The 20,989-nt window shown below is 45.6% G+C and overlaps 1 protein-coding gene across 5 annotated transcripts in view; it reads right to left on the bottom strand.

The window, feature by feature from the left end:
- Positions 1 to 7,403: 7,403 nt before the first annotated feature.
- Positions 7,404 to 20,989, bottom strand: part of PTPRA (protein tyrosine phosphatase receptor type A) — a 258,209-nt gene continuing 244,623 nt past the window's right edge. For all 5 annotated transcript variants that reach the window (XM_043512765.1, XM_043512763.1, XM_038398352.1 and 2 more), the window contains 7 exons: positions 19,998 to 20,091; positions 14,504 to 14,580; positions 10,573 to 10,707; positions 9,912 to 10,037; positions 9,171 to 9,322; positions 8,411 to 8,546; positions 7,404 to 7,833 (listed from right to left, as the gene is read on the bottom strand). In XM_043512765.1, the coding sequence (XP_043368700.1) occupies positions 7,759 to 7,833; positions 8,411 to 8,546; positions 9,171 to 9,322; positions 9,912 to 10,037; positions 10,573 to 10,707; positions 14,504 to 14,580; positions 19,998 to 20,091 (795 nt within the window). In that variant the 3' untranslated portion in view covers positions 7,404 to 7,758. The remainder of the gene's footprint in view (positions 7,834 to 8,410; positions 8,547 to 9,170; positions 9,323 to 9,911; positions 10,038 to 10,572; positions 10,708 to 14,503; positions 14,581 to 19,997; positions 20,092 to 20,989) is intronic.

The following is a 20,989-nucleotide window of genomic DNA, read 5'->3' as shown; positions in this document are numbered from 1 at the left end:
TTGGCATGACATGGTCTATGCATTTCTTGGGGGAGTTCTGAAGGGCACTGTGGCAGAGAAGGTCTTGGTGAGCGTGGTGGACATATAAAACTGGGTCAGTCATATAGGAACTGCAGCACTTGGAAACAAGAATTTTCCCCAGGGGTATTTAATAGTGCACGTGCCATCACAATATCAGTATGAAAGTCTGTACCAGAACCAAAGGGCTCTGCTCTAGCCAGGGCCAATAATCTGCAACATTATGGGCTACATTCTTACTGCTTATTATGCATCCCATCTACCCCCAACACACCCACGGACTCGCCATGCCGAGGAGGTCCAAGGTATTGGTGAGATGCATATGCTAGGGGATTGAATTGCACAAAGCAATGACAGCCAAATCATACTTTGAGGTTGGGATATTCAAAGGGGCCTAAAGGAGTTAGGCATCCATCCCACTGAAATTCAGTAGGATTTGGGCACTTAACTCCCTTAGCTCCTTTGAAAATGCCAGCCTAAAGGGCCCATCATAAAGTCCTTGCTCCGGCTGATTTCCCAGTGGTGTCCATGGAAGCTTTGCTTGAGTAAGGACTGCAGCACAAAGCTCCAACGGTAAGCTGTATAAATAATGCGCTTGGTTCATGGATGTTTATTGTTTTTGAAGAGGGCCTTAAGGATTCATGGGATCTCATCAACCCAAATAGCAAGAGGGATGGAGTGTGAGCCTTTTAATGTTGACTATCCCTGTTTACAGAGTTAAGTCATGTTAGTTAAACATACCGCTATCTACACACATACTACAGAATAGTTGTGCAGACCAGCTCTCGTGGATACACATATATCGACATATTTGTGTCACAGACTTACTGACGACACTACACCATGGCCATTTTTAGCTTCAGCATAGCAGTAAATCCACAGATTTGGAAAGACTTGATCAGCATCACTCAGCAATACCCAGTATGGTGCTCTTCAGAGACAGAGGCCATGATATTCCAGCAGACAGTCCCCTCAATTTATGCCACAAAGCAGTGAAAGTTGACATTTAACATTTTCACTGCCATATATATATATATATATATATATATATATATATATATATATATATATATATATATATATATAAGAATTGGGAAATCCTTTCAGAATTCATGTATAGCCTACTAACTTGGCAGACAACTATATACACACTTAGCTTTATGGAAAGAAGTACTTGTGGCAACTTAGTGACTAACAAATTTATTTGAGCATAAGCTTTCGTGAGCTACAGCTCACTTCATCAGATGCATTCAGTGGAAAATACCATTGAAATATTTTCCACTGAATGCATCCGATGAAGTGAGCTGTAGCTCACGAAAGCTTATGCTCAAATAAATTTGTTAGTCACTAAGGTGCCACAAGTACGCCTTTTCTTTTTGTGAATACAGACTAACACAGCTGCTACTCTGAAACTTAGCTTTATATATGCAAGTACTGTAGTTCCATCGATTCCAGTGGGACTACTCATGATAGTAACATTAAGTGTGTTTGCAGGACTGAAGCCTAATGCATGGGGGACTCCTGTCAACTTCAACAGGAATTCTGTGAAGAAAGTGGCTGAAAATTTGGCCCCAAAGACAGGTTTTCCAGATGAAATTCTATAGCTACAGAAAATGGTCTCTTAGCAAATACAATTGGGGGGGGGGGAAAGAGAGGAAGGAATGACACATACAAACCATATCATAAAATGTAAGGGATATTTCCGAGCCCTTGGAGATCTCAGTCCTTTCTCTCTAACCAATCCTGGGTACTAAACAATCAAATGTGGTATCTGAACAGTAAAAAGCTACACTCAGTTTCCCATACTCTTACACAGGCCTTCTGCAATACGAACTTAACTTCTCAGCCACAAAAAGACACCAGCAGATTTAGCCTTATATAGCAGTCTAAATACCCAACCTTTAAGGACACTTTATAAGACCCCCTCCAGTAAGAATGCAGGATTTATGTTGGGGGTGTGTTATTAAACCCTCGTTTGGCATATAATATTCCCCCACTTCCCTCACATACACCCCCTGTGATAGATTTCACTAATGCTTGCTTCATGCTGGATTGCCTATGGCTGTTTGTATCTAATGCATGTCAGCTTTCAGATTTTGGGTTTTAATGGAAGTTGTTATTCAATTTTCGTCTTGTTGATTTCAGCCCAATTCTCTTATTTGTCAAGTTGTTTTGAATTCCAGTTCTGTCTCTACAAAGTGCTTGCAATCCCTTCAGCTACATGTTATCTGCAAATTTTGTAAGCCTACATTCCACTCCATGACACAAGCAGTTGGGCCATTAATACAAATATAGTGCATGTTAAACACACCAAGTCAACCTAGCTCTTTCTATCCATTATTATTGTCCTAAATAAACACAGATATATTTTACTCGCATGCATGCACACATACAGTCATGAACATTGGCCCAGACCTCCCCACATGGGCAATCTGCAGGATCAGGTCCAAGAGGAGAATGTAGCTGGATTGCTTGGTAATAGTGACCATAATATAATTAAATTTAACATCCCTGTGGAGGGGAAAACACCACAGCAGCCCAATACTGTAGCATTTAATTTCAGAAAGGGAAACTACACAAAAATGAGGTTACTTAAACAGAAATTAAAAGGTACAGCACCAAAGTAAAATCCCTGCAAGCTGCATGGAAACTTTAGAGGCTCAACTTAAATGTATACCCCAAATTAAAAAAAACAGTAATAGAACCAAAAAAGAGCCACCGTGGCCAAACAACAAAGTAAAAGAAGCAGTGAGGCAAAAAGAAAGGCGCATAAACTCTGGCAAATTAAGTATAAAAATATAATTAGGAAGGCCAAAAAAGAATTTGAAGAACAGCTAGCCAAAGACTCAAAAAGTAATAGCAAAATTTTTTTTAGTACATCAGAAGCAAGAAGCCTGCCAAAGAACCAGTGGGGTCACTGGACAATCAAGATGCTAAAGGAGCACTCAAGGATGATAAGACCATTGCGGAGAAACTAAATGAATTCTCTGCATCTGTCTTCCTGGCTGAGAATGTGAGGGAGATTCCCAAACCTAAGCCATTCTTTTTAGGTGACAAATCTGAGGAACTGCCCCAGATTGAGGTGTCATTAGAGGAGGTTTTGGAACAAACTGATAAACTAAACAATAGTAAGTCACCATGAGCTGTAGCTCACGAAAGCTTATGCTCTAATAAATTTGTTAGTCTCTAAGGTGCCACAAGTACTCCTTTTCTTTTTGTGAATACAGACTAACACGGCTGTTACTCTGAAACAGGACCAGATGGTATTCACCCAAGAGTTCTGAAGGAACTCAAATGTGAAATAGCAGGACTACTAACGGTCATCTTTAATCTATCATTTAAATCAGTTTCTTTACCAAATGAGTGGAGAGTAGATAATGTGATGCCAATTTTTAAGGGCTCTAGAGGTGACCCTGGCAATTACAGGCCGATAAGCCTGACTTCAGAAGTGGGCAAAGTGGTTGAAACTATAGTAAAGAACAAAACTGTCAGACACATAGATGAACATAATTTGTTGGGGAATAGTCAACATGGTTTTTGTAAAGGGAAATCATGCCTCACCAATCTACTAGAATTCTTTGAGGGGGTCAGCAAGCATGTGGACAAGGAAGATCCAGTGGATATAGTGTATTTAGATTTTCAGAAAGCCTTGACAAGGTCCATCACTAAAGGCTCTTAAGCAAAGTAAGCAGTCATGGGATAAGAGGGAAGGTCCTCTCATGGATTGGTAACTGGCTAAAAGATCGGAAACAAAGGGTAGAAATAAATGGTCAGTTTTCAGAATGGAGAGAGGTAAATTGTGGTGTCCCTTAGGGGTCTGTACTGGGCCCAGTCCTATTTAACATTCATAAATGATCTCGAAAAAGGGATAAACCGTGAGGTGGCAAAATTTGCAGATGATACAAAACTACTCAAGATAGTTAAATCCCAAGCAGACTACGAAGAGCTACAAAAGGATTTCTCAAAACTGGGTGACTGGGCAATAAAATGGCAGATGAAATTCAATTTTGATAAATTCAAAGTAATGCACATTGGAAAACATAATCCCAAATTATGCATATAAAATGTTGGGGTCTAAATTAGCTGTCTCTCAAGTAGGGCTGCTGTTGCACTGATCCTTTCCCGGCTGTAGATGAGGACCCAGAGGATCGGCTTGGCACTTGAATGCATAGGGAAGATGCATTCTATTGGTTCATTCAATAGCTGGAAAAGTCTTCTGTTTAGTCATGCATGCAAATGGCTTTGTCTCAGCCCTACTCAATCTGACTACAGAGAGTGCGCTCTGATTGTTCACTCTAATTCCTGTATTTTAGACCCCCTGAAATCAAGTTCCATTGTAAATTAGAATAGGTCAGATATTACACTGCATCTTCCTTTAAGAACAATTCAACGGCCTTCTTCTCTCATCAACTACAATCTTTGAGCTCAAAAACAGGATTCATTCAAAAAAGTGTTCTACAGACACACAGAGAAAAGGTCTATCTAGTATTTAAAGACAGACACACTTCAGAACTCTCTCTTCTAGAGAGAGCAAACAATTCAGCCAAACCAACGCCATATTGAGAAAAAGGAAATAAAAGCTATCTGCACCCTTCCTTTGAAAAGGGGCAGAAAAGTTTTAACACGTCTTAGAAGTTTTAAGATTTGTCTACAATAAAAGCCACAAAACCCAGGATAAAATTTCATATTCAAAGGAAGATTAATTGAAAACGTTTTGGAGGCCACCACAGTGTCAGGTTGCAATGGCTAAAGGCTACGTCCTGCAAACATTTAAGTGTGGGAGGAGCTTTACTCATCTGAGTAAAATTACTCATACATGTAAATTTATAGGATCGAGGCTACATAAAACTGCAAATAATGTCATGTGGACTGTGGATGTGGGAGGGCTCAGCCTGGGCAGAACAAGCCTTAAAAGGGAAATACTTTCCATGAAGCAAGGAATAGGGCTCTTTGCTTTATTCATCATCTCTGCTCTGGCTGGGATGTGGTGTCCATCACTTGAAGTCTAGCTCAAGATCCAATGTCTTTCTTGAAGATGTGTTTTAGCTTAGCTACAAGTTACTTTGTGCTTGATGCCAGAAACACTGGGTGAAATTCTATGGCTTGTTCCCTTCTGGCCTTAAAACATTATGGATCTATTTATTTTATTACCATCTGTGAAGTGAGATACATTCTTGGTGCCTCCTTTCCATCAAAAACTAACAAGACTTCTTGGTTTCAGACGAGCTCCTAGAGGACAGGTATCCATGTCACCATTCTTAGCATCAACTGGAACTTTTAGCCCGTGATCCTGCAGGCAGGCCTGTGTATCCACGGGCCCTGATTCAGGAAAGCATCCCCATTTGGGACAGTGTTTGTGTGCTGGCTTACATGCTTTCCTGGGTCAGGGCCACGCAGAGCCCTACTGACATCTGCAGGACTCTGCATGGGCATAAGGATCCAACTGTGCGGATCAGAGTGCAAAATCGAGGCCTTTGCAGGCTGTCTCTGTAGAGAGACAAATGTGAATGAGCCCTGTAGACTGAATTCTCCTCTTACACTCAGAAAGGATCCCTTCAGGTAAGGACTGCGGCAAACTGGTGAGATATTCCATGTGTGTGAGAGAGAGGGAGACAGACTATTTCTGTGTGTATTTAGCTAGAGCAAGCCTACACTCTTGGGGGATGGATCCCCAAGCCTGTTCAGTTTGCACTTTCAACAGTATCACATTCAGTGTAGAAATTAAAAATAAAACCCCTCCCCCAAACAAAAGAACCCTCCTCTAGAAGAGCCTGATTTTTTGATATTTTCCCCTTGCACAACTAACTTGGGATGGAGAGGATTTACACAGAGTGACTGTGAGCTTCCCCAAAGGAGGGCTGAGAAGACACCTGGTCTTCCACAATTAACTCAGGCAAACAGGATCTTTATTTAGGGATGATACCAGAGACCTTCTCCTGGTGACTTTTATTGGTAGTGCAGCCTCCCTGAATGCTGCAAGAATCAACTCCTCTATTTTAATTTTCATTTCAGTGCTAAGAAAATACAGAAGTGGACCTATACTATCCTTGGCAGAACCCCCCTCCAGGCCTGATTCTGACTGTACTCCCATCAGTATGACTTGTGTGTAAATCCTCGGCTTTCATTGTAGTTATACTGGTATGAGAGGAAAGTCTAGCCCAGGAGCTGCTCAAGGACCATTCATCAGATGTGGAGGGAAGAGATGTGTCAGGGGAGCTGATCGCACTTGACGTCTGAGGGACAATCAATGGTTGGTTGAAGTTTGGATTGTTATGGTGCCACATCCTCTCTCCAAACCATGGAACCAACACCTAGAAGAGACCTACTGGAAGGAGGGACCCTCCTCACTCTCTTTCCCTCAGTCCTTCTGACCACAGACATGGAAAGGAGTAAAATTAAACACATTTCTTGGCCATGGAGGCTCTGATGTGTTGACAGCCAGCAGGCACATGGCAGTCATGCCTCCAAGCATAAAGGAAACAGGGTCAGGCAACCCATAACTGACATGGGCCAACAAACACCCTTGGCAGGTGTAAGACAAATATGAAGTAAACACAGCTCTCATGGCAGAACACAGTCCAAGTCCTTGTCTACACTGTGGATTTGCCCTAGCTGCAGCCATTGGTGGAGCTGTGTCAGTGCACACTCCTCACATAGACAGGCAAAGCTGCAAGAAGCCATGATTTTCACAAGTGTAGCTTAACCCCAGATTCAGGCAGAGGTACAAATGGTGACTTATTGAGGCTTTGCCTGTCTACACTAAGCATTTGTGCTGGTGAAGCTACACTACCTGCTGGACACCAACGGCTGAAACTCCCAGAGTACACAAGGCTAGAATGAAACATTTGGCTTTGCCGAGAGAGAATCTTAATACTAACAACAACAAAGCTGCTACTGTTCACTGAACACAGACTGATAAGAGAGCCAGAGGATTTCAGACAATGGCCTTTGTTAATTGCAGGAGCAGGTAAGGCCATCCACGTACCTGACTGCACCTACAGTTCAGCTAGACATCTAAACGATCCACCGTGTTGCCTGCCAATAACTACCAAACTGAGCGGCAGATAAAACAAATCTGAAATCTGGCACACATACAGGGAAGTTTCCTTCAGGGAGCAAAAATCCTTTTTTTCTGGCTGAAATCCCAACTGTTGCTGCCACTTACAAGTCCATTACCATTCTCAGTTGGTGACGCAGAGTTTAGTCCCGGAGAAAGAAACTTTTGCTTTTTCTCTTTTTATACAAAAACTAGGATATATACAGAATAAGCTTTTTTCTTTCTTTCTTCCTTCCTTTCTTTCAAGAGCAGAACAGCAGGAAAATGTGAAACCATTTCCCCACAGGTTCGGAAAAGCTTGTGCTTTTAGATGAGATCCAGAATACTATTATTTTTAAAAAGGCTTTACTCCCTCAGGGAAAACAAACAAACAAAAAAAAAAAGATTTACAAACAAAACAACAGCCTATATCAACTCTCCAGCAGAGAGATGGATTGACAATATTAATCCAAACATCACGCTATTTAATTCCCCAATAAAACATTGGAAAAAAGGAGCCAACAGTATCCGCGCTAACACTCTTGCTACATATAAAATCTCCAGCTAATATGAAGCCTATGGTACCAATCTCTAAAACAGTTAAGATATATACACATATTTTGGGGGGTATATTAAACAGAATATTACAAAATATTAAAGAAGGCAACTCTTCTGTCATGTGTTTCTTTTTTTGTTTTGTTTTTTCACTTGAAGTTGGCATAATCTGAGAAGGCGTCAATGTATTCCTGCACCACCTTGTAGCAGAATTCGTACTGTTCCTGTGGGGTTTGGGAGAGGAAAAGCACAGCATTAGATGAGGAAAGGTACTTTGCACTTATGGCCTGTGTTATGAAGGGGTCAGGCTAGATAATCACAGTGGTCCCTTCCTGTCTTGTATCAAAACAATTTCAACTGCACATCTCAGTACTTTACAAGAGAAGGGTGAAGCATCATTATTCCCATCGTAGATGGGCAAAACTGAGTCATGCAGAGGCTAGTGGCCTGCTTTTCAAAGGTGCTGAGCATCGACAGATCAGGAGAAGCTACAGATGTTTGGCACTTCTGTCTGTAAGTAACTTCCCATGGTGAAAGAGGAAGTCAGTGGCAGTGTCCGGAACAGAATCAGGTCTCCTAATTCCTAGCACAGTGCTCCCTCCCTGTAGAACTCAGGTTGTTAGGAGGAAGGGGGTAGGGGAGAGAATCCTCCTTCTCCCCACCATTAGGATTATTTTAACTAGGGAAATTCCCACTCAAAAAACTTGGCTGAGAGGAAGGAAAGTTTGCAGGCACATCTCAACTGAGATCTATTAAGGCATGAAGGGAGCTAGTAGTGAAGATGCAATAACTTGTGCCTACCAGTGTCTGCACCATATGCGGCCTCTGTAATCTTAAACTCTTCACTGTTTGAAAGACGTCCAGAATCCCCTCGGCTTTAACCCTTTCCAGGACAGTGCTCAGTGCACAGAACGTTCCTGTTCTTCCTGCCCCGGCACTGGCCAAGAGACAAAAAAGAAGAGCACAGAGAAAGTGAACATCAATACAGAGCACATTCATATGGATGCTCCAACCCAGGCAGTGGGAGGGAAATGCTGGTACAGTCTCCTTTGTGCTTTCCAGTTTAACCACCATTTATAGACAGTTGTTTTCATGTGAAGCATCCCGTCTCACTAACTATCCATTGTTCCCTCCTCTCTTGGGCACCAGCTCATGTCTGACCAGTATTAGGTCAAACAGCTAGTCAGATGGTGAAGAAGGTTTGGACATCATGTGACATGAGCTGAGTGGTCTCAGACCGGTTCCCAATTTCTCCACATCAATCCCCACCACAAACTCAACTGTGCCTGAAATAGGAGAAAGAGATGCCAAGGACTGAATGGGGCCTGGTGACAGAATTACTCCCAAACCCCTCCAGCTCCTGGTTGAGGCACACTGGTGGGGCAGCATGAGGGAAGCTTGCACCACAGCTGTCTGTGCTGCCCCGATCAGTGGGCTGAGGACGTCGGTCACCAGCCCGGTCCCTTTCACTGGCTTGCAGATCTATCAAAGTTACCCAAGACCAGAGCAATGCTGGCCCTAGGCCAACTGTGTCCAGTCCCTTGGCCTGACTGGGCTGTACCTGCAGTGCACAGTGATTGGATGGTTCCCAGACTGCTGCTGCTGTTTCTGCACAGCTGCAATGATATTGATCATTCCTTTCCCATCGCTAGGGATTCCAACTTCCGGCCAGCCATGGAAATGGAACTGTCGAATCTGCCGGCTCTTGTTTTCCTTGCAGGAGAAAAACAATGACAACTTCACTCCACTAGACCAACCTAAGTCCAGGTGCATAGCTGGAAACAGATTGTTGCAAGGGCTTGGGAAGAAAGGTGAGAAGAGAATGATCAGAAGGGCAGTGGCAGCCGATGCCCAAAAGGACCAGTGGCAGCGTGCCAGGGAGTTGGTTAGTGGACAAAGTGGGGAACTGGAAACCAGGAAGGGTTTGGGTGGCCCAGGAGGGAACCAGCAGAGAAGAGAGTATGGATTGGATGGCAGCAGGGAGGTGGGGGGCAGGGAGTGGATAACTGAGTTTCTGGTGTGTGAGGCATGACCATAGGTCAGTGGGAGAGGAGGGGTTAACAACGGGGAAGGGGATAGGACAGCAGTGTGCAGGGAGAGAGGTGAGGAAGGAGGGAACTGGCAGTGGAGGTGTCATTTTGGGGCGATTGTGGAAGGGTAGGGAAGCTGAGGAGGGGCCAGGGGAAAGGGGGAGAATCAGCATTTGGGACAGGGCTGCAGGAGTGAGGGGAAGAAGGGCAACTGCAGCAAATGCCCAGAGATCCCAGAGCTGCCTTCCATGGTGAGGGAGAGAGACTCCTACCCTGGTGTTTGTTACTAGCAGGTCCCGCACTGTGTAGCTCTCACATTCCTCCTCTTTTTTCAGCTCCATGGTGATGTCTCCATAGGACACAGAGCCATCAGAAGGCCAGTACTGGGCACATTTCTCCTGAGAAAGCATGAGAGGTGACAAGGTGAGAAACCTCCATGTGGCAGCGTGAAATCCCCCCCTCTCCATCCTGGCCTAAGGGGTCTGTTACAAGGAGGCCTCAGTAGGCCAACCATGGGATCCAGAGGTTTAGAGGGGAATTAAGATGCTGCTCTCTAGCTTTGTGCATGAGTGATGTTGCTCTCCAGAAGCCAGCGCACAGACCGTAACTAGTGAATGGCCATTTAACTCAAGAGGTGTTTTAGGAGTGGAATGTCTGGGGTCCTTGTCCCATCTCCTCATGTCTGAAATTTATACTGTGTCTATAAGCACGTGGATTCTTTGGGGGTAAAACCAGAGGTCGGGCTGCAGCACAAGATTCTCCAGAGAAGGTCGGGGTGCATGCGTGTGTGTTAAATAGTTACATAATTTGGGATGTGTTGGGAACAAGCAAGAAGGGGCTGTAGGGTCTTGCCTTCATTTTCCCACCAGTGATGGAGTCATAATGATGTTGCTTTCCCACCAGCTGCAGGGTTAGTTAATCCCAGGCACTTACCTGGCCCCTCTCTTCCAGCTCTGTTAACATAACTATAGAGCAGGATTTCCACTCCCAGATCATCCTCCAGAAATCCTCTATAGTGTGCTGAAGAGGTCCCTGGCTGGCGATGTACGAGTCCTTTTGGCGATAACCCTGCAATTTCAAGCCATGGTTGTTGGGGCGGCAGAACTGCATGCAGACTGCAAATCACCCCAGTGCTGTCAGCATCTGCAGCAGCAGCTGTTCTACCTGACACAGAGCTATGCTACCATCAACTCCCTCACAGCCACCTTGAAAAGTTCATCCACAGAGAGATTACTATAATGGTAATAATAATGGAGATGGTGCAGAGCATATGGACAAGAAGTGTGAGGGGTTGGTGACAGTGGGCACCAGTGTGGGGGACTGGGTGGGAACTCACTGGGAGAGTCCTGTGGGTGGATCATAGGCTCCAAAGCACAGCTCATATGAAATCAGTGTGTTTGGCTTGGTTTCAGGAGGAAACCACACCAAAGCTCAGAGTCTCCCATTTCTTTCCCCACACCAACCAGAACCTCAAATCCCTTCCTGGTGGCAGTTGAAAAACTTGGTCCTTGTTTGCCAAAGGCTTGTGAACTTGGCTATCTTCTGTACAGGCAGGGAAGGGGATCAGTGCTGCAACAAACCTTTTTCATCTCTAACTTCTATGATCCAGCTTCCTTTCATTCAGAAGTTGGATTTTTGAACAACTTCTTGTACAAATTACTTGGTGTAGATCTTCTGCTGTGTAGCACATGTAGCACAGAATCACAGGAGTTAGAGACAGAAATGGCCCTTTACACCCTCCCTGCCAGTGCAGGATCAGACCTGTTTTAAATGTCCCAGGTGATAAGGCTTCCACCACAGGGAGACTGTTCCACAGGGCAATACATCACATTGTAATCTCCCCTATTATCAGGCAACCCCATCATTCTGGCTTATTCCCAGTATATCACATAAGTAGCTGCTTTCCCCTTCTGGCACCTATACCCTTGACGTATTTGCCCTTTTGTCCCTTTATCCAAATGTAAAAAGTCAAGATGGCAGCAGCTCTTGCTCTGCCATCACTCATCTCCGTTCTATCAGCTCTGTTATGCCTTATAATTTGCTGCCTCAGTCATGCTCCATGGCGAAGACTCACACTACAGGCTATTACTTAGACATAGTCAAAACATTCTCCCTTCCTGGGGAGCCTTGTTTTTTAGCATTAATTCTGACCCCAAAATAGCTTTAATTCTAATGCATCCAGCCTTCCCAGGCCCACTTTTCAGCTATGACTCATCACAGCACGTCATTGAGCTTAGGTATCCAATCACTGTGCCCCACATAGGGTGGTCCAGTAAATTAGTGACAACACAAAGGAAACAGATGATCAAGAATCTTGTACATGTTACATAAAGAGCCTTACAGCATCTCAAGCACGTGCCTCTCGTGTTGGACAGCACGTCTTTTGGGTCTTTGCCACGCATTGTAAGTGGCCCACGTTGCTCATTTGGCTCTTGAAGAATTGAGAACTGTAACCCATGGTACAAAGAGCCAGACATCGGGGTTCCAGCTTGCTGCACCACACAATGGTCCTACTTCTCATGCACCTTCCACTTGTGGATCTCAAACTGACTGACAAACCCTCACTAAGTCTCCCAGCCACACTGTGAGGCGGGTTGTTCCTGTCCTCATTTTGCAGGTGAGGGAAGATTGAGGCATATACAGGCTGACAGGAATTGGGGGGGGAAGGTCTATGGTCCTGAGTCGCTCAGTCCCAACAGTGGTAGGAAGAGATCTTGGCTCCAGCAGACCCTAGGAAGGCTGCAGACGGATGTGGAATGGACTGCACAGGGAACTTGGAGAATCAAATTGGCATCCTCTCACTTCCTGTGGACCGACCCAGGTCTGCATCAAAGAGAACCCCACCCAGCCTCAGGGGGCTAACTGGGGACACTCAAAGCCCCTATGAGCCTTGTTAGGTCTGCCAATACTTAGCGAGCTTGCCAGGATGCTGATGAAGCTTTTGGTAGAAATGTGTCTATTACAGTGAGAAGCCTCCCCGGTGATGCGGTGACACCAAATCTGAGCTCTGTCTCTGCACAGTAAAGGGCTACAGACCTAGGTCTTGCCTACAAAAGAAAATGGTTCAGATTTAACTACACTGCTTTAGAAACTGATGTAGTTAAACAGCTGCTGGCCACTTGTGTGGACACTCAGATTCTAGTTTAAAAGTGTCCACACAAGGGGATGGCACCAGATTAGCTAACTAGGTGTCTAACACAATGTAGTTAAATCAGGACCAGATCTTATTGCTTCTGTAGAGGAAAGCTCATGTCTCTAGCGAGCCTGAGATAAGCTGCGCTTGGCTCAGCACAGCCAACAATCCACAGCGATGGTCCAAATTAAAAAGTTTATGTCTTTGGAAATTAGGCTTTAGTCAGCTAACTATTGGTCCTGGGCACTAGCTCGCAGCCAGGGCTGCCAAATAAACTCAAGTGTTGCTCTCCTCTTCTTTGCAGTTTTTCTTGTTGCTACAGAGTGGCGAAAACGTGAAACGACCAAAACATCAGAAGCCTCTCTGGACCCCAGGGAACTCCCGCTTTTAGGATGTCATAATTCAGGAATCCCTTGTTTGAGTCAGTTCAAATTTTGTAGAAAAATTTTACCCTGGGCCCAGACCTAACCTACCAGTTTTAACAATGATGTAGCTTTTACTGTGGATTTTAAGGAGAGGGGAGCAAAATCAGGCCTACATTGCAATCTACAATATAGGGTGACAACTGCTGTTCCACAACCAAGAAACATTCCTCCTTCTGACAGTCAAAGTTTCTGTTGTTCTTTTTCATCAGAGTTGGCAGTGAGAACACAAAGATGCTTAGTCATTTGGTGCGTGTCAGTCAAGCAAAGTTCAGTAGAGGCAGGAAATTGAATTCTCAACAAAGCTGCCTACACCGCATCAAGGGCTTTCTGACCTAGATTCATGACAAACAAACAGGGCTGGGATGCCAAGTGGGCTGCTAATACTGCGCTCTGTTTGAAACAGATCGAGTCAGAATGTAATGACAGAGCAGCATAGCGGGACTCGCCCATTATGGATGATACTCATTAGAAAATTACATTGTAGGGGGATAGATGGCTCAGGGCGTTATGCATGTGACACAGTGCCCTTCCCCTCTCAGTTACTGGTTCAAATCTAGCCCAGGACAATCATTACCAAAAATGACTTGCCTTTGGGAGCAACTGTCATCTGGGGGTTAGAGACAGGATTGGGTGTCAGAAGACCTGGGTCCTATATCACTTACTCATTGTTGGGTGCTCTGTGTGCATGAATGCTAATGTGAGGCTTCCTGTTGACATCAGCAGGACTACCTGTCAGCAAGGGCTGTGCAACTTAGCTCTTGGTGAGTAGATCACTTAACCTCTTTGCCTCATTTCCTCCAGTCTGAGGATAACGAGGCTGATCTGCTTTTGTCAAGGGCTTTGAGATTGGTGTATTATGATTACATTGCATTGTCTGGTGAATGTTCAGTGGCCAAAAATGAAAGGAGCTTGTAGTCCCCGTTCTATGCCTAGCAGACAGGTAGTCACTATCGTAAGAGTCACTATCAAACTTGTTGTGGGGCTCAGTGGAAGACCCTAACGGGGCTATTGAGACTGAAATCACCTTGTGATGTGTCTCTTCAGGTCATGAAGAAATACATGGGTGGGGCAGCATGGAAGCTCACATGGCTTTTGCCTGAGCTGTATATGTTATGAGGATAAACAAGGGACTCCAGTCCCCAGTCAGCCTAGCACCTTCCATCAGCTCTAAATACAATAAAAAAAGAACCCAACACCCTAAAAAGGAAGCATTTAAAGACTAGGCCCATCCTGGCTATGATTGAGGTGGAGGGTCATTGGCTGCAACCTGCCATGGTTAGAGTATGAACAGGAAACAAGAACTTACATCAATAAAGGATGCATTGACATAGTCTGTGTTCTCTTCGCCTCTCTTCACTGGAATGATCACTCGATTGAACTCATCTAAAATAGAAGCCAGACATGCAGGTTGGAGTTTTGGGGAATACTTTCAAAACACAGACACTTGCTACTTGGGCATCAACCTTCGGATGAAAGTTAATGCAGCCCTAAGGGTGCCGTCCAATTGAGACAACCGACATGAAGGATGGCTCAGTGAACAGGGAGCTAGCCTGGGATTTGGGAGACCTCCATTCAGTTCCATGCTGTACCTCAGACTCCCTGTGTGACCCTGGGCAAGTCAATTAATTTCTCTGTACCTCAGTTCCCATCTATACACTGGAGATAACAGCATTTCTGTACCTCACAGGTGTGTTGTGTGGATACATTCATTAAAGATTGTGGGGGGCTCAGATAATGCACAGTAATGGACACCCTGGAGCTCTTGGACAGATAAATCATAGTGTTAACGACACACTAAAGCAGAGTAAGAAACGTTTGTGCCTTAGGCAAAACTATTTAGGAACAGAGCTAGTCAGAAATTTTCACTGGAAAAAAATGAATAGTGGTACTCAAATTCAGAAATACCAAAATTTCTCATGACCAGAAATCTCAAATGTTGACCAGCTCTATTCCTAAACCATACTGGGAAATGGAAACTGTCCAGCATGGTCTGCCTCCTTTAGCATGAGCACAGCAAATATTCACCCATTTGCCATCTCAGTTCAAGATAGCACTTTTCCCCAGTGACTACCATCTTAATTCTTTTAAATGAAAGTTGAGGTTAAGTCTTTACCCTCATGGTTGCAACCTGAAATGTGAATCCAGGAACCAAAGCAGTGCTGTCTGCACTGCAGTTTGAACCACTCCTTTTCAGACCAATGGGGTGTTGACTCTAAAGCCCAATGATGACAATTTAAAAGTCAGAATTGCTAACTATTTCATGGATCAAAGATTGGAAGGAGAGAGATTACCAGATTATGGAATTCCAGCACAGTCTGCTAAGGGTGACTTGTCATTTTGGTGTCAACAGAGGGTGGGGCTTAGGAGAGTACTAGTGTTTATTTTCTCCCAGTATGAACCCTCACATATCAGTATCTAGGCCCTGTAGAATAATTGCTTGCAAGCACATGGAGCATGGTTCGCAGAGCCAAAATTCACATGGCCTAAATCATTAGTATTAATTTGTATTGCAGTAGCATCTAGGATCACGGATCAGTGCTGGACACTGCACAGATAACTAACAAAGACAGTCCCTTGTCCCAGACAACTATCAGATGGAATGCAACAGGTAGACAAGACAGAACAAAAATCTGCATGACGTGTTGCATGGCTCTGGCTCTTCATCTTTCTACTTCTCCATGTGGGCACCAATGATACTGCCAAGAATGACCTTCAGCAGGTCACTGCAGACTACATGGCTCTGGGAAGAAGGATAAAGGAGTTTGAGGCACAAGTCGTGTTCTCTTCCATCCTCCCTGTTGAAGGAAAAGGCCCAAGTAGGGACCATCGAATTGTGGAAGTAAACGCGTGGTTGCACAGGTGGTGTTGGAGAAAGGGCATTGGATTCTTCGATTATGGGATGTTGTTCCAGGAAGGAGGATTGCTAGGAAGAGATGGGATCCACCTAACGAAGAGAGGGAAGAGCATCTTCGCAGGCAGGTTTGCTAACCTAGTGAGGAGGGCTTTAAACTAGGTTCGCCACGAGATGAAGACCTAAGCCCTGAGGTAAGTGGGGAAATGGGATACTGGGAAGAAACACAAGGAGGAGGGTGCAACAGGGGAGGCCTCCGGATTCATACTGAAAAAGTAGGGCAATCAGCTAGCTATCTTAGGTGCCTTTACACAAACGCAAGAAGCCTGGGAAACAAGCAGGAAGAATTGGAAGTCCTGGCACAGTAAAGGATCTATGATGTGATTGGAGACTTGGTGGGGTAACTCGCATGACTGGAGCACTGTCATGGATGAGTATAAGCTGTTCAGGAAGGACAGGCGGGGAGAAAAGGTGGAGGACTTGCACTGCATGTAAGGGAGCGGTATGATTGCTCAGCGCTCCAGCATGAAACTGGAGAAAAGCCTGTTGAGAGTCTTTGGTTTACGTTTGAGGCGAGAGCAAAAAGGGTGATGTCGTGGTGGGTGTCTGCTATAGACAACCAGACCAGGAGGATGAGGTAGACGAGGCTTTCTTTGGACAACCAACAGAAGTTTCCAGATCACAGGCCCTGGTTCTCATGGGGGACTTCAATCACCCTGACATCTGCTGGGAGAGCAATACAGCAGTGCACAGACAATCCAGGAAGCTTTCGGAGAGTGTTGGGGACAACTTCCTGGTGCGAGTGATGGGAGGAACCAACTAGGGGCCGTGCTCCGCTTGACCTGCTACTCACAAACAGGGAAGAATTGGTAGGGGAAGTAGCAGTGGGTGGCAACCTGGGCAGCGGTGACCATGAGATGGTCGAGTTCACGTTCCTGACAAAAGAAAGAAAGGAGAGCAGCAGAATACCGACCCTGGATTTTAGAAAAGCAGACTGACTCCCTCAGGGAACTGATGGGCAGGATCTCCTGAGAGGCTAATATGAGGGGGAAAGGAGTCCAGAAGAACTGGCTGTATTCTAAAGAAGCCTTATTGAGGGCGCAGGAACAAACCATCCTTATGTGCCGAAAGAATAGCAGATATGGCAGGCGACCAGCTTGTCTTAACAGAGAAATCTTTGGTGAGCTTAAACACAAAAAGGAAGCTTACAAGAAGTGGAAACTTGGACAGATGACTAGGGAGGAGTATAAAGATATTGCTCAAGCATGCAGGGGCGTAATCAGGAAGGTCAAAGGACAATTGGAATTGCAGCTAACAAGGGATGTGAAGGGTAACACGAAGGGTTTCTACGGGTATTGTAACAAGAAGGTGGTCAGGGAAAGTGTGGGACCCTTACTGAATGGGGGAGGCAACCTAGTGACAGTTGATGTGGAAAAAGCTGAAGTACTCAATGCTTTTTTTGCCTCGGTCTTCACAACAAAATCAACTCCCAGATTGCTGCACTGGGCAGCACAGTATGGAGAGGAGGTGAGCAGCCCTCAGTGGTGAAAGAACAGGTTAAGGACTATACAGAAAAGATGGACATGCATAAATCCATGGGGCCGGATGCAATGCATTTGAGGGTGCTGAGGGAGTTGGCTGATGTGATTGCAGAGCCATTGGCCATTATGTCTGAAAACTCGTGGCAATTGCGGGAGGTCCTGGACGATTGGAAAAAGGCAAATATAGGGCCCATCTTTAAAAAAGGGAAGAAGGAGAACCGAGGGAACTACAGACTGGTCAGCCTCACCTCAGTCCCTGGAAAAATCATGGAGCAGGTTCTCAAAGAATCCATTCTGAAGCACTTGGAGGAGAGGAAGGTGATCAGGAACAATCAACATGGATTCACCAAGGGCAAGTCATGCCTGACCAACCTGATTGCCTTCTGTGATGAGATAACTGGCTCTGTTGATATGGGGAAAGCAGTGGATCTGATATACCTTGACTTTAGCAAAGCTTTTGATACAGTATTCTCCCACAGTATTCTTGCCAGCAAGTTAAAGAAGTATGGATTGGATGAATGGACTACAAGGTGGATAGAAAGCTGGCTAGATTGTTGGGCTCAACGGGTAGTGATCAATGGCTCGATGTCTAGTTGGCAGCTGGTATCAAGCGGAGTGCTCCAGGGATCAGTCCTGGGGACGGTTTTGTTCAACATCTTCATCAGTGATCTGGATGATGGGATAAATTGCACCCTCAGCAAGTTCGCAGCTGACACTAAGCTGGGGGGAGAGGTAGATACACTGGAGGGTATGAAAAGGGTCCAGAGCGACCTAGACAAATTGGAGGATTGGGCCAAAAGAAATCTGATGAGGTTCAACAAGGACAAGTGCAGAATCCTGCACTTAGGACAGAAGAATCCCACGCACTGATACAGGCTGGGGACCAACTGGCTAAGCGGCAGTTCTGCAGAAAAGGACCTGGGGATTACAGTGGATGAGAAGCTGGAGGAGTCAGCAGTGTGCCCTTGTTGCCAAGAAGGCTAATGGCATACTGGGCTGCATTAGTAGGAGCATTGCCAGCAAATCAAGGGAAGTGATTGCTCCCCTCTGTTTGGCATCTGGAATACTGCATCCAGTTTTGAGCCCCCCACTACAGAAAGGATGTGGACAAATTGGAAAGAGTCCAGCGGAACAAAAATGATTAGGGGGCTGGGGCACATGACTCCTGAGGAGAGGCTGAGAGAACTGGGATTATTTAAGTCTGCAGAAGAGAAGAGTGAGGGGGGATTTGATAGCAATCTTCAACTACCTGAAGTGGGGTTCCAAAGAGGATGGAGCTCGGCTGTTCTCAGTGGTGGCAGATGACAGAACAAGGAGCAATGGTCTCAAGTTGCAGTGGGGGAGATCTAGGTTGGATATTAGGAAAAACTATTTCACTAGGAGGGTGGTGAAGCACTGGAATGGGTTACCTAGGGAGATGGTGGAATCTCCATCCTTGGAGGATTTTAAGGCCCAGCTTGACAAAGCCCTGGCTGGGATGATTTAGTTGGTTCTGCTTTGAGCAATGGGTTGGACTAGATGTCCTGAGGTCTCTTCCAATCCTAATCTTCTATGATCTCCTGGGCAGGCTACTTTGTACTGTGCAGTGAGTCATCTCTTCTAGTCTGCATGCCACTGCCCAGCTTCTCACAAACACCAAGAAACGTGAGCACATGGCCTGCCACAGAGTGAGCAGGCTCTAACAGCCAGGCTTCGCCCATCTCCCAGGTGGAGGGAATGAATACAGAGGTCACATGATTGAAGCATATGACTCAGAACCAGTTATACTAGAAGATGTAAAAGGCAGCGTGAGCTCAGTGAGGGAGAGTTTGAAGAGAGACTCAAAGGAGTAGAAGAGCTGCTCTGTACAGAGTTACAGGCCCCTTAGCTTCCAGGCAAGGGGCCAGGGGGCTGTAGAGTGGGGAGCCAACCTGCTAAAGGAAAGCCTTGGCAGGGACACGTCTAAAAGCCTTTCACCAAAGGTGAGAGCCAGCTAGGAAGGCTAGGGGAAGTTTTCAACTTTTTTAATAAATCAGACTCCCAAAAGGGGAGAGTTATTGAGAAAGCACTTGCAGTGTGAAGTTTTCTAAACTGGAGAAGGGGAAACTGAGGCAAGGGCAGGGCCCAAAGCCAGACTGGGTAAGCCCAGCTACAGCCTCAATGCTCAGATGCCTCCACTGGCTCCCCATTCATTTCAGGATTCACTTCAAATTTACCTCATTTGTTTTCAAAGCCTTCCATCTTATGCTCACCACTCTGCTCCCTCCACTCACAGTGGCTCCTCCCCATCCGCTTCACAAACTACTGTTGGTGCGAGAGCCACCTCCTCTGCAGCTGCCTTTTGTCCTCCCAAATGATTCACCCTCTATATTTATCCATTTGTCCCCTGAGTGTGTCTTTGCCCTGGGCAGGATGGACGAAAAACTCACATGGAATTATTTGAAGCACCCTGTTTTTCTTCATGTTTGCCGGCAAGTTGCCTGTTCTCATCTTGTCATTCTGGATTTTGATTGAAGTTAGTTTCTGCATGGGGGACAATAAAATCAATCTACAACTTTCAAATGACCAAAAGAAGCCAAGACCATAACAGTCAAAACGCCCCACACCAGTCCAAGCCAATCGCCCCAAGCCTGCCCAGGCTCCGTGCGAATCCAAGCCAACTGCCAAGTCTGAGTGAGCTGCCTTGAGCCAGCAGTTCCCAGCCACTGGGATATGAACCAGAATAAGGAGTTCACGCTTTCACCACTGTTATGCTAGACCATCCCTCCCCTCCTTTAAATAATGAGCCTTGATGTGGGTCTCTGCATGATGCCACTGCCTGTGTCTCATTGTATGCAGCTGTGCACACTATATTCTGCAATCATAGAATATTAGGGTTGGAAGAGACCTCAGGAGGTCATCTAGTCCAACCCCCTGCTCAAAGCAGGACCAACCGCAACTAAATTAATGGAGCTGTCAGATCTACGACCCCCCTCTGTACTCTCTTAAGGACGGTCAGACGACCTGGCTCAATTTGTGGCTCTGCTAAAGATTCCCAATGTGGCCTTGGGCCAGTCACTTCATCTCTGTGTGCCCCAGCGACCCATCTATCAGACAGGGATATTAACAGTTCCCTATTGCTGATCTCTTCAAGACAGAGACACTACAGTGATGGGGGCCATAAAAGTGGCTAGACAGAGAGAACACACTCTACTTTACCAAGTCCCCAGCCTGCCTCCTCCTATCAAATTCTGGCTGTTGAGCTGGGAACCAGCAGTGGGAAGGCAGGGGGCACAAGGAGCTCATGTCAAGAATCAGAGTGTGTTTTGGCTTTGAAAAAGGACTCCCTCCTGCCAGGTGTCCCAGCCACACGTCTCAGCTGACAGCTGCTTTCCCTAATCTTTGGGCTGGCATTCCCCTACAGGACTCCTCCAAACCCTCA

The sequence above is a fragment of the Dermochelys coriacea genome, chromosome 4 (assembly GCF_009764565.3).
Source record: "Dermochelys coriacea isolate rDerCor1 chromosome 4, rDerCor1.pri.v4, whole genome shotgun sequence".
Taxonomy (NCBI): Eukaryota; Metazoa; Chordata; order Testudines; family Dermochelyidae; genus Dermochelys; species Dermochelys coriacea.
This window is presented reverse-complemented; position numbering and strand designations above follow the sequence as displayed.